General features: G+C 44.1%; 1 protein-coding gene across 3 annotated transcripts in view; it reads left to right on the top strand.

The window, feature by feature from the left end:
- ASIC1 (acid sensing ion channel subunit 1) overlaps positions 1–14,470 on the top strand; it is a gene marked incomplete at its 5' end in the record, with an annotated part of 428,906 nt that overhangs the window by 315,557 nt on the left and 98,879 nt on the right. For all 3 annotated transcript variants that reach the window (XM_082248466.1, XM_082248465.1, XM_082248464.1), the window contains one exon: positions 4,206–4,356. In XM_082248466.1, coding sequence (XP_082104592.1) covers positions 4,206–4,356 — 151 coding nt within the window. The remainder of the gene's footprint in view (positions 1–4,205; positions 4,357–14,470) is intronic.

Below are 14,470 nucleotides of genomic sequence, written 5' to 3'. Positions count from 1 at the left end.
ACTACATTGAAAGGGGGCATGTACGCTGGTCACTACATTGAAAGGGGGCATGTATGCTGGTCACTACATTGAAAGGGGGCATGTATACTGGTCACTACATTGAAAGGGGGCATGTATGCTGGTCACTACATTGAAAGGGGGCATGTACGCTGGTCACTACATTGAAAGGGGGCATGTATACTGGTCACTACATTGAAAGGGGGCATGTACGCTGGTCACTACATTGAAAGGGGGCATGTATACTGGTCACTACATTGAAAGGGGGCATGTATGCTGGTCACTACATTGAAAGGGGGCATGTACGCTGGTCACTACATTGAAAGGGGGAATGTATACTGGTCACTACATTGAAAGGGGGCATGTATGCTGGTCACTACATTGAAAGGGGGCATGTATACTGGTCACTACATTGAAAGGGGGCATGTATGCTGGTCACTACATTGAAAGGGGGCATGTATACTGGTCACTACATTGAAAGGGGGCATGTATACTGGTCACTACATTGAAAGGGGGCATGTATGCTGGTCACTACATTGAAAGGGGGCATGTACGCTGGTCACTACATTGAAAGGGGGCATGTACGCTGGTCACTACATTGAAAGGGGGCATGTATACTGGTCACTACATTGAAAGGGGGCATGTATGCTGGTCACTACATTGAAAGGGGGCATGTACGCTGGTCACTACATTGAAAGGGGGCATGTATACTGGTCACTACATTGAAAGGGGGCATGTACGCTGGTCACTACATTGAAAGGGGGCATGTATACTGGTCACTACATTGAAAGGGGGCCTGTATACTGGTCACTACATTGAAAGGGGGCCTGTATACTGGTCACTACATTGAAAGGGGGCCTGTATACTGGTCACTACATTGAAAGGGGGCCTGTATACTGGTCACTACATTGAAAGGGGGCATGTACGCTGGTCACTACATTGAAAGGGGGCATGTACGCTGGTCACTACATTGAAAGGGGGCATGTACGCTGGTCACTACATTGAAAGGGGGCATGTACTGTGTGGTCTGTGCTAGGGGGTCTGTACTGTGGGGTTTGTACAAGGGGCCTGTACTGTGGGGTTTGTGCCACTCTGTCAGTGTATCCCATAATAGGGCCCCTGCTCCCTATTATGGGATATACTAGTACTGATGGAGCCCTTAATATGTGATATATTGGGAGAATTGGTTCACGCAAGCAAAATACAGGGGACAAAATGGGTGGGGTCTATAAGGGGTGTGGCTTCTGAGAAATGGGAGGGGCCAAAATAGAAGGGCGGGGTCTTGCGCCCCCCCATCTTAAAACTTCACCAGCCGCCACTGTCCTAAACGTTCGTTTACAAGTAGCAGTGTACATGAGGCCTAGTGGCCTTTTATTGTGGCCAACCTAAGGCACACCTGTGCAATAATCATGCTGTCTAATCAGCATCTTGCTATGCCACACCTGTGAGGTGGATGGATTATCTCGGCAAAGGAGAAGTGCTCACTAACACAGATTAGACAGATTTGTGAACCATATTTGAGAGAAATAGGCCTTTTGTGTACATAGAAAAAGTCTTAGATCTTTGAGTTCAGCTCATGAAAAATGGAGGCAAAAACAAAAAAGTTTATAATTTTGTTTAGTGTGTTAGAAATATTTACAAAGGGGATGATGTCTCAGCCCTGCCTTACGATCTCAAATCCCTTTAAAATGCCGAGTCGGACTTTTAGCAACATAATAGACTCTCGTATTGGTGCTCTGTTTATAGACCTTTATTTGTTTTTTAAATAGCAGGCTTACAACGTGATATCATACAGCGTACTTTGTCAGACACTTGAGACTCAGAAAAGGTCAGAGTCATGGAGAGCTATGACATTGGAGGAGGGTTTATTGAGAGAAACAGAAATAGGACCCAGGGGCAAAACGCTAAATTCTGCCCGCAATGTCACACGGCACATACACATGCATGTAGCTGCAGCTATGTACGTGTCAGCTATAGTTAATGAATATGAGTCTCCGTTCTGACATATTCTGCTGAAATCAGCAGGAAATATCAGAATCCCTATAGAGGATGGTCTGCCTCTTCTATTTCTTTGGTATAGTTATAGTTCTTTACAGATATTTTAACCACTTAAGCCCCGGAAGATTTTACCCCCTTCCTGACCAGGCCCTATTTTGCGATTCGGCACTGCGTGACTTTAACGGACAATTGCGCGGACGTGCGACGCTGTACCTAAACGAATTTGACGTCCTTTTTTTCCCACAAACAGAGCTTTCTTTTGGTGGTATTTGATCACCTGTGCGATTTTTTGATCATGCGCTATAAACAAAAAAAGTGCGACAATTTTGCAAAAATAACAATATTTTTCACATTTTTTTATATGAACTTCCCAAAAAAATGTAAAAATCAAAATTTTTTAACATTTTTGGCCAATTTGTTTTCTGCTACATATGTTTGGTAAAAAAAAAAAAAATCGCAATAAGCGTATTTTGATTGGTTTGCGCAAAAGTTATTGCATTTACTAACTAAGGGAAAGATTTTTGTAATTTTTGTTGTTTTTTTTTTAACGAGTAATGGCGGCGATCTGCGATTTTTTTTTTGCGGGACTGCGACATTGCGGCGGACAGATCGGACCCTTGACTGACATTATTGACACTTTTGGGGGTACCAGTGACATTACTACAGTAATCAGTGCTATACATATGCACTGTTACTGTAAAAATGACACTGGCAGGGAAGGGGTTAACTTTATTAGAGAAGGAGGGGTTAAGTGTGTCCCTAGGGGCGTGTTTCTAACTGTGCAGGGATGTGGCTTTTGATGTAACAGCAGAGATCTACGGTCTTACATAGCAGGACCGTATGATCTCTGCTGTTACACAGGGGAGAGTGACAGGCGGCTTTGTTTACATTAGCCGCCTGCCTTTCTCCCTCTGTAACTGACGATCACGAGTGACCGGCGGACATCAGGTCTTCCGGTCACTCGCGCGCAGGTGTCCGTGAAAGAGCGGGGGCGGAAGCGCTTGCCCCTATTGGCTCACAGGCGTGTGATGTACCGGTACGTCACTTTGCCTGCATGGGGCTGACCTGTACTTGCGGCGGTCGGCAAGCGTTTAAATCCTAAAGTATGTAATGATCAGTAAATGTAAATTAAAGTTAGTTATTTATGATTCCTAAATATGTTCAATCACATTTTGGATCTAAGATATTGCCCTGCAATTCCTATTAGCAGCACATAGGAAATACAATGGAGTCTACCTTTTCTAGCCTGATATGCCTGGTTACTGCAAAGACCAAACGCATAGAATGGCTAATGTACAGTATATACAATAAAGAATTAGGAGTAGTTGTAAGCCCTTACATATACCCCATGAAGAGAATCTTCTCAGGTGACACAGAGATGAAACAAATTTCCTATACTTCCTATAATTCCAAATTTCCAATACTCCTACGTAGGTTGTACCTGTTTATCTGCAGTCTTCTTTTCTTTACATCTGTTCAAAGTCCAGAATGGAAAGTTGGGAGTGTTGAAAATACCACATTTGGCCACTAGATGGAGCAAAGTAACATAGGAATTTCCTAAAAATCCTAAGTGCCATCTAGGGGCCAAACACGGTATTTTCCATTTGAAAATCAATTATTTACAATCAAATAGCACAGGATATAGCCTATTTGTATTCATTTTTGTCCCACTCACACAGAACAGTATGTGCATTTTCACTGGGTGAATGGATATGCAATTACTTTATAAATCAACCTCTTAGCCTATGTCTGGGGGCACCTTTTGCCTTTCACATCAGCAGTTGTTTATAGATGTTTTAAAAACCTCTAATTGGTGTGTTTTTTAATACAGTCTTCTTCCTCTCTGCATCTGGCACTGCAGACTAGACTCATTTGACATTATATCAGTACACAGATTATCACTGAAAACCCTCCATATCCGAGTGACCTTTTCTTTGATTACCCACCTAGGATATATCATCCCGCAAGGCACTGTTTGCATTCCGTGTATATAAAACACGATAGATGAAATGATTCAGCATGAAAGGTTGTGACACCAAGATAAATCTGATGAGAAAGCTCATATAAACAGAATCTTTTACAGCTTCTTGTCCTGGTTATCTAGCATTTGCTCTCCGTCTATCTGCTTGTCTCTCCTCATCAATCTGTATCAGCACTATTCTGCAATGTCACCCACTCTCTCTTGTCTGTCATTCTTCTGATTCTTCTAGCTGACATACCTGCCTCCACCATGGGGAGACTGTAAATCAAGTGCTATGGACTCGGAATTTTTTGACACGTTCAGTATTTCTGCATGTCGGATAGACTGCGAGACCCGCTACTTGGTGGAGAACTGTAACTGCCGCATGGTGCATATGCCAGGTACTGTATGACCTCCAATACACTTTTTCCTAAAGTAGAACTGTAAAAAAAAAGTATAAGTGCATTTGCAGTTACTGTTTTCTCTTAGTCCCCCTGCAAACTCCCAAAACCCAGGGCCAGAACAAGGGGTGGGCAGGAGGGACGGCTGCCCTGGGCGCAATGCTTTATTGCAGGGATGGGGGGGCGCCTTGACCCTAACCCTAAGGGAGGGGGGGTGCAGTTTAGCATCTTTGCCCTGGGTGCTGGATGACCTTGTCCTGGTACTGCCAAACCCCCTGTTGATGCTGTTGGTGAAGTCCACCTAATCCAGCTTCCTGTGATGGTGTGACAACGCTGCTGCACTGCACCTGAATTCAGAGCAGTGTTGTCACTTTCATGTAGGCTGTGCCTGCTTGCACTAAAGTGAGAAGATTTGACAGGGGGTGTTGTTATCAGAATTGTCACTGCTAGTTCGCAAGCCAATAGCTTGTCAATCAGCATTAGGCCACACTTAGTTCCACCTACTTCTCTCTGGATTAGCCACACTGCCTCTTGTTAGGACCCTCCCACTTAGAGCTGCAGTGTCTGGGAGGGGGAGCATGTCAGCAGGGCCGGGACAAGGGGTGGGCAGGAGGGGGAGCTGTCCTGGGCACAATGGTTTATTGCAGGGATGGGGGGGCACACTGACCCTAACCCTAATGGAAGGGGGGGCGCAGTTTGGCATCTTTGCCCTGGGCGCTGGATGACCTTGTCCCAGCACTGCATGCGAGACACAGATAAAGGAGGATTTGACTCATTCAAGGAAGTTGTTTTTACACAAGAATTAGCATATGCAGCCTGACTCCCAATGCTCTGTTCTATCAAGAGATGGGTTGGAGTCAGTTAAAGAAGGGGAGGATCAGAGAAGACAGGATCAAACAGCTTTTATACACAATGCAGAAGATTACCCCTTAGGTTCCACAGTGAGTATCAGAAGCAAGCTTTACTGCAAGAATAGAAAACTGTGCCTGCACAATAAACTATTCACTATAATCTTCACAGTGTGCAATCAATAAAGCGCAAATAGTGTAAAACACCAACAAATTTCAAATGCTCAATAAAGTGCTTTCTGTGCCATAAATACAATATGCGCAATTCATAATAAATGTGTATCACATCAAATATAATATAATTAGAATAAGAATCATAAACAGTTCATTAAAAAAAAAATATATATATATATATATATATATATATATACACAGTATCTCACAAAAGTGAGTACACCCTCTCATTTTTGTAAATATTTATTATATCTTTTCATGTGACAACACTGAAGAAATGACACTTTACTACAATGTAAAGTAGTGAGTGTACAGCTTGTATAACAGTGTAAATTTGCTGTCCCCTCAAAATTACTCAACACACAGCCATTAATGTCTAAACTGCTGGCAACAAAAGTGAGTACACCCCTAAGTGAAAATGTCCAAATTGGGCCCAAAGTGTCAATATTTTGTGTGGCCACCATTATTTTGGGCCCAATTAGCCATTTTATCTTGGTGTCATGTGACTCATTAGTGTTACAAGGTCTCAGGTGTGAATGGGAAGCAGGTGTTCAATTTGGTGTTATCGCTCTCACTCTCTCATACTGGTCACTGGAAGTTCAACATGATGCCTAATGGCAAAGAACTCTGAGGATCTGAAAAAAATAATTGTTGCTCTACATAAAGATGGCCTAGGCTTTAACCACTTAACGTCTAGCCACGTAGACCTACGTCGGCTGACTTTGCGTGGTTATACCGGGATGATGCCTCTAGCTAGAGGCATCATCCCGGTACCGTTGTTTGAAGCCGACGGTCGGCTTTCCGTCGGTAATGACCGATGCAGCTCGGGAGCCGCTCGATCGTTACCCGGGGGCGGGAGGGGACGTCCCCCCCCCCCTCCCGCCGCCTTCCGTGGCTTTGCTCGGGGCTCTCGTCCCACCGGGAGCCCCGAGCACCCAGCCGGCACGTCCGCCGGCTGGATGGAGTCCCGATGAATGCCGGAAACGGCATCGATCGGGTCTCCGATGACGTAACCCGGAGGCTGCGTTCATGACGTCACTTCCGGGTTACTGTGCTGCAAAAGGCGGCAGATTTGAAAAACGGCTGTATGCAAAAATGCCGTTTTCTGCGTTTTGCATACAGGAAAGTGTAGTGGAGGGGTCTAGGGTCTTTTAGACCCTCGATCCCTCCATAAAGAGTACCTGTTACTGCATATTGGTTTCACAAGGGATGTTTACATTGCTTGTGACAGCAATAAAAGTGATCAGATTTTTTATTTTTTTTTAAAAACCTGTTGTAAAGTTAAAAAAAAAGAAAAAATAAATAGGAAAAAAAAAAATGTAGCCGCCCCCGTCGCCGTTTGCTCGCGCACAAAAAAAAATGTATACGCAAGTCAAGCCGCGAATGAAATCGCTGTTCAAACCACACATGTGAGGTATCGCTGCGATCGCCAGAGCGTGGGCAATAAAAAAGAGAGCTACACTCTAACTCTAAACTGGTAACCGTTAAATAAATTTAAAGCGTCGCAGATTGAGATCTTTATTGACCGTAGTTTGTCGCCATCCCACGGGGGGGGCGCAATTTTAAACCGTAACATGTTGGGTATCTATTTACTCGGCGTGACATCATCTTTCACAATATACAAAAAAAATGGGCTAACTTTACTGTTTAGTATTTTTTAAATGCAGTGAAATGTGATTTTTCTAATTTTTTCCAAAAAAATGGCGTTTTAAAGACCGCTGCGCAAATACCGCGTGACAAAAAATTTTGTTCTCCAGAGTCTTTGCTAAAAAAATATATATATATATAATGTTTGGGGGTTTTAAGTAGTTTTCTAGCAAAAAATACTGATTTAAACTTGTAAACAAAAAGTGTCAAAAATAGGCTTAGTGGTAATGTGGTTAAGAAGATTGCCAAGACCCTGAACCTGAGCTGCAGAACAGTGTTCAAGACCATACAGCGATTTACCAGGACAGGTTCCACTCTGAACCGGCCTCGCCATGGTCAACCAAAGAAGTTGAGTGCACGTGCCCAGCGTCATATCCCGATGTTGTCTTTGGAAAATAGACATATGAGTGATGCCAGCATTGCTGCAGAGGTTGGAGGGGTGGGGGGTCAGCCTGTCAGTGCTCAGACCATACGCCGCACACTGCATCAAATTGGTCTGCATGACTGTCATCCCAGAAGGAAGCCTCTTCTAAAGATGATGCACAAGAAAACCCGCAAGCAGTTTGCTGAAGACAAGCAGACTAAGGACATGGATTACTGGAACCATGTCCTGTGGTCTGATGAGACCAAGATAAACGTGTGTAGTTCAGATGGTGTCAAGCGTGTGTTGTGGCAACCAGGTGAGGAGTACAAAGACAAGTGTGTCTTGCCTACAATCAAGCATGGTGGTGGGAGTGTCATGGTCTGGAGCTGCATGAGTGCTGCCGGCACTGGGGAGCTACAGTTCATTGAGGGAACCATGAATGCCAACATGTACTGTGACATACTGAAGCACAGCATGATCTCTTCCTTTGGAGACTGGGCCGCAGGGCAGTATTCCAAAATGATAACGACCCCAAACACCTCCAAGATGACCACTGCCTTGCTAAAGAAGCTAAGGGTAAAGGTAATGGACTGGCCAAGCATCTGTGGGGCATCCTCAAAAGGAAGACAGAGGAGCACAAGGTCTCTAACATCCACCAGCCCTGTAATGTCGTTTTGGAGGAGTGGAAGAGGACTCGAATGAAAACCGGTGAAGCTCTGGTGAACTCCATGCCCAAGAGGGTTAAGGCAGTGCTGGAAAATAATGGTGGCCACACAAATTATTGACACTTTTGGTCCAATTTGGACATTTACACTTAGGGGTGTACTCACTTTTGTTGCCAGCGGTTTAGACATTAATGGCTGTGTGTTGAGTTATTTTGAGGGGACAGCAAATGTACACTGTTATACAAGCTGTACACTCACTACTTTACATTGTAACAAAGTATAATTTCTTCAGTGTTGTCACATGAAAAGATATAATAAAACTTTTGTGAGATACTGTATATACACTGCTTCAAAAAATTAAAGGAGCACTTTAAAAACACATCAGATCTCAATGGAGAAAAATATCATGCTGGATATCTATACTGATATCGACTGGGTAATGTGTTAGGAACTAAAGGATGTCACATCGTTTGATGGAAATGAAAATTATCAACCTACAGAGGGCTGAATTCAAAGACACCCCAAAAATCAAAGTGAAAAAGGGATGCAGCAGTCTACTCCATTTTGCTGAAATTTCATTGCAGCAACTCAAAATGGTACTCAGTCGTTTGTATGGCCCCCACATGCTTGTATGCATGCCTGACAACTTATGCTCCTAATGAGATGAAGGATGGTGTCCTGGGGTATTTCCTCCCAGATCTGGACCAGGGCATCTCTGAGCTCCTGAACAGACTGAGGTGTAACCTGGCATTGTTGGATGGACCGAAACATAATGTCCCAGAGGGGTTCTATTGGATTTAGGTCAGGTGAGCATGGGGGCCATTTAATGGTATCAATTCCTTCATCCTCCAGGAACTGGCTGCAGACTCTCGCCACATGAGGCCAGCCATTGTCGTGCACCAGGAGGAACCCAGGACCCACTGCACCAGCATAGGGTCTAATAATGGGTTCAAGGATTTCATTCTGATACCTAATAGCAGTCAGGGTGCCATTGTCTAGCCTGTAGAGGTCTCTGTGTCCCTCCATGGATATGCCTCCCCAGACCATCACTGACTCACCACAAAAACGGTCATGATGAATGATGTAACAGGCAGCATAACGTTCTCCATGGCTTCTCCAGATCCTTTCATGTCTGTTACATGTGCTCTGGGTGAACCTGCTCTCATCTGTGAAAGAGCACCAGTGGCCGACCTGCCAATCCTGGTGTCAGGGCCGGCGCTAGCAATAGGCAGGTTAGGCAGCTGCCTAGAGCGCCAGGGTAGGGGGGGGCGGCAAAATATTATTTTTTTTTTATTCCAGCAGTGGCGTGGCATGGTGTGGCGGGATGTAGCGTCGGGGGGGGGGGTCACCTGGGACTATGGCCGTGTGCGCAAAGTTTAGAAGGGCCCCTTCACTGTGTGTGTGGGATGCGGCGGGATTCAGGAAGGACAAGGTGAGTGACAACGGGAGCAGACAAGTGAGCGGCAGCGGCACATAAGACGATTGCAGACAGTATTGTGCGGCTTGCAGCAGCTGCTCCTGGTTGTCTGGTGGGCGGCGCTGTCCTCGGGGTGTGGGCATCTATCCCCACACGAAGATTGTGCGGTCCAGCAGAAGGAGGCTGCGCCTGTGTGGAAGGTGAACTTCGGGGGCAGTTGGGAGCCCAGGAGAGAGAAGAGCTTCACAGCCACGGTGGTGTTCAACGGCAAATGCCAATTGAGCTCCATGGTGTCGGGCAGTGAGCACAGGGCCCACTAGAGGACATCGGGCCTTAAGGCCACCTTCATGAAGTCTGTTTCTGATAGTTTGGTCTGAGACATTCACATCAGTGGTCTGCTGGAGGTGATTTTGTAGGGCTCTGGCAGTGCTCATCCTGTTCCTCCATGCACAAAGGAGCAGATACCAGTCCTGCTGATGGGTTAAGGACCTTCTATGGCCCTGTCCAGCTCTCCTAGAGTAACTGCCCATCCCCTGAAATCTTCTCCATGCTCTGGAGACTGTGCTGGGAGACACAGAAAACCATCTGGCAATGACCATTATTAATGTGCCATCCTGGAGGAGTTTCCATAGGAAAGTCCATGTACTCAACAGAGAGCACTATATAGTCCACACACTTTAGGCTGCCATCAACAGGAACATAAACCAGATTTCCAGTAATCTGCAGATAAAAGACAAGAGGGAGAGGCGCCTCTAAGTGTAGACTTTAAGCAGTTTATTCCAAAGTAAAACATAGGCAACTCACATGTAGATAGGTTTATAACAGGCACATCAAGGCAATAAAGCAGTCCCAGGGAACATTGGTGGACGTGTAACCCATTGATTGGCAGCTTTTATTTATTTATGTAGAACCTTTATCCCAAAAGGGAAAACATTGTTTGCTGTAATTGCTTATAAGTGTGAGCTGGAGATCAGCTTTAATTTGTTAGGGTATTTAAATCTGCTAGCACATCTAACACTCCCCTTCCCCCCAGACTGACAACGCTGCTGTCCAAAGATGCCCCCTATGCTCATTCATCCAGAGTTGGAAGCATTCTAATACAGGAGGGGTTATACTGGCTAGATCACCAGGTGAAATTAGAAGGGAAAAAAAGCTTAAAAAAAGAAAACAAATGCAGCCATCACATCTAATAATTGCTAAACTGCAATATATTTCATTTTTAGTTTTGGGCTTATTACGGCTTTAACTAGTTCAGTTTTTTGGACACGCTATGCATATCCAAAGAGTGAAGGGTTAAGTTTGTGCTCTGTTTCTTCAGCCGGCTCCTGGGTGTAAAGTGAAAGTGATCCAGCAGCTGTATAGCCACAGATCACTTTCAGAGTGCAGCTTTTTGTACATAAAGCCTGCTATGCAATTTCACTGTAGAATGAACAGCATTGTTATTCTTTTACATTAAAGAGTTACTAAACCCAGGACTCTGAATTCACTATATCTGGTCTCCCACAGTACACAGAACATGGAAATGCAATTAATTTAGCAAATATATACTGCTAAAAACCTTTTCTCATCAGCAGTATATAGCAGTCTTGTGACTTCGATCAGTGTCTGGCCGAGCACTGGTTAAAGCTTGTAGGAGAAGTTTTCACTCACCTCTGATTGTCCTATGAGGCTGCATGACCCCTGACCCTCTGCCTGGAGAGTGTTGATTGGCCCTGTGCTGATCACGTGTATCCTCCCAAGAAACAAATAATACTCTCTAGCAATACACACCAAACTGAGCATGTGCCCCCCCCCCCCCCCCAAGGTTCTGTTCTATCAGGAGATGGATTGAGGAGAGTAAAGGTAGGAGAGGAACAGAGAAGACAGGATCAAACAGCCTTTTTACACAATGCAGTGGGTATACACAGTGGGTATACCAAGCATGCTTTACTGCATATACACACTGATTTTACTGTTGTGGGTTTAGTAACACCTTAAGTAGAACATTAAATGATCTTCTGGCAGGATTACCAGTTAATAACCTGTGTTACAGGGGGGACTGCTCATTTAGGTGTAGGGGACAGGGAAAAGATTTGCTTACCTATTCCTCAGCTCCTCTGCACTGCTAGACTGGTCCCTGCAGCATTTCCTTTCCCATACTCCAGCGTTCTAAGGCAGGCCATACATGATGCAAATTTCTTTACTGCAACCACGGGTAGCAAGATAGCAATCTGCACCATTCCCCAACACAGACAGTATTGACAGGGGGATCCCCCCTGCTGAGCAATTGTCTGCTCCCTGCAGGGGGTAGCTGGGGCGGCGGGAAAAACCGCCCCCGCCTGGGGAAGACAATGATTTTCACTAGCATCTATCAGAGCCGCTAGCGATAATCATAACTTCGCAAGAGAATCTGGCAGGCTGGTTGTACCCAGGTTGATTGATCGGCGCTTTAAAGTATGGAATTATTTACATTTTTTTTTTGTAATCAGCTTGGTGTAAATAATCCCACCAATATGTGACACTGTCATCCCCCCAAATAACAAAAAAATTAAGATCTCTGAAAAAAAGAGTTTATGCTATTACGCTTACCTTGCTGGTGGGCTGTGTCTTCTATCTGCGCTCTGTTGCACAATCTTCTGCATTCAACGCGTTCAGGAATGTCAGATTCCTTTCCCGTCATGGGCTGTCACCCCAACATCACTAGGGGACCAGTAGTGACATAAGGGCCAATGGATAGAATATTTTGGCTCATTTTTTTTTTTAAACTTCATTTTGATTGCAGTTTATAAACATTTACAGCCCAGCTTCTGACATCTGTTACAAATCAGCAAGAATAAGCAAAGTATACAGACATCAAGCCTTTCACAGGGTAATGAAACATTACGAGTAAGACAAATGTTACGCCTAAAGCATTTAAAGTGGAATTTCACTCTCTCAATCAGTATTGATTATTTGTAACCCTCACACTGCTAGCATTAGTAAATCTTTGGCTCATTTGTAAACGCTGTTATTAGCTAAGGCTACGTTCACATGTGGGCGCAGCGGATCACCGCAATTCTGCCCGCGATCCGGAAATCATTGCAAATCGCAAGACGCCTGTGCGATGCCCGTGATTTGCAATGGCACCCCAAACGCTGTGCGATGTTGCAGCGATTTCCGCCTGCCGAATCGCGGTAACATCGCGCAAACAGAATCGCGGGACGCCCAAAAAAGGTACAAGAGCTTCTTTTGTGCGTCATTCGTCCCGCGATTATGTTTGCGCGATGATACCGCAATTCAGCAGGTGGAAATCGCAGCAACATCGCACAGCGTTTGGGGTGCGTTTGGGGTGCCATTGCAAATCACGGGCATCGCACAGGCGTCCCGCGATTAGCAATGATTTCCGGATCGCGGGCAGAATTGCTGTGATTCTGCCCGTGATCCGCTGTGCCCACATGTGAACGTAGCCTTATACCTTTCTGTGTATAAAAAGCTTTGCGAAAAATATTCTCCAAATGTATTTGATTCAAAAAGCTCTGGTACTTACACTAATGCCTCGTACACACAATCAGATAATCAGATGGAAAAAAAATGGCTTTCGAATTGATCGCACGATAATCTGATCGTTAGTACACAGCTTTCAACAGCCGATCACGATATTTCGTCCAACACAATCCGAAGGGACAAACACGAAAACGTTTGTGGTACGATAGCCTAGCGAACAGCAATCGTTTAATCAGTACAGTGTGCGTCCACTAAAACTCGCTAGATCTCTCTATTGGTAGATAGTATTAAAAGTATTCTTGCGAGGATTATGCATGGGGGAAGTAAGGAAGGAAGGACTTATTAGTTTTTTTTTTTCTTTTTTTTTTTTTGTTACTGTCGTTTTTACTATTGATGTGTATGTGTATGGTATGATTTAATCTATGTATAAAATCAATAAACAGATTTATAAAAAATAAAAAAAAAAAAATCGCAAGAACAAGGACCACGCATAATTAGAAACACAAAAATAACCCGGCTGCCATTGTTTTTGTTTTTCACTATCTGATATGTAGCAATGCAACCAGGAAGGTTTTCCAGAATCGTACCAAAAAAAAATAATACGTTTAGTACTCATTGTTGAATTCGATACTAGTATCATGCAGCAAAATGCGAACGATAGGTCATCCGATTATCGGATCATGTGTACGAGGCATAAGGCCTCATTCTGAATCGGCTGTGCTGCAGCAGGTACCTTGCAAAAAACTGTGTGCGGGAGCTCAGGAAGCCTGTACAAAGCAGTGACAGAAAACTGCTTTTTTTTTTTTTTTAATGGAGAATGCCACTTTTGGCCACTAGATGGAGCTAAGTAACATAGGAATTTCCTAGAAACTGCCACTTTTGGTCACTAGATGGAGCTAAGTAACATACGAATTTCCTAAAATCCTAAGTGTCATCTAGTGGCCAAATTAGGTATTTTCCATTTCAGATCAATTATTTACAAGCAAATAGCACAGGATATTGCCTATTTGTATTCATTTTTTTATCCCATTCACACAGAGCAGAACATGCATTTTCATTGGGTGAATAGCTATAAGCTATGCAAATTCTTTTTTAAAAATCAACCTTGTAGCCTATGTCAGTGGGAACCTGTCCCTGCCCCGTGCTCCAGGATTCTCTCCTCTACGACCCCAACATTACTAGGGGACCAAGTAGTGACATAGGGGCCAATGGATAGAATACTTTGGCTTCAATACTTTTTGAGTCACTGATTCCCAATGAATATGGAGGTAAGAAGTTCTGACATTCATTCCATTTTCATTTGTTGTATGCTTGTACCAGGTCAGTGACTCAGAAGTATAAGCAGAGAATCTTAAATGTAAAGCTCTAGAATTAAAAATATAAAAAACATGTTTAGGACATATTCATTTTCTGATGTTTATATGCAGGATCTTGCTGGCAGTAAAAAAAATTTCTGATGTTTATATGCAGGATCTTGTTGGCAGTAAAAAACACAAGTTATTTTCCGTAAGACCTTGCATGAACGCATGTACAGACG

The sequence above is a fragment of the Pelophylax lessonae genome, assembly GCF_965119305.1.
Source record: "Pelophylax lessonae genome assembly, chromosome: 2".
NCBI classification, from domain to species: Eukaryota; Metazoa; Chordata; class Amphibia; order Anura; family Ranidae; genus Pelophylax; species Pelophylax lessonae.
The sequence above is the reverse complement of the archived record's forward strand: the minus strand, read 5'-3'. Positions and strand labels throughout refer to the sequence as shown.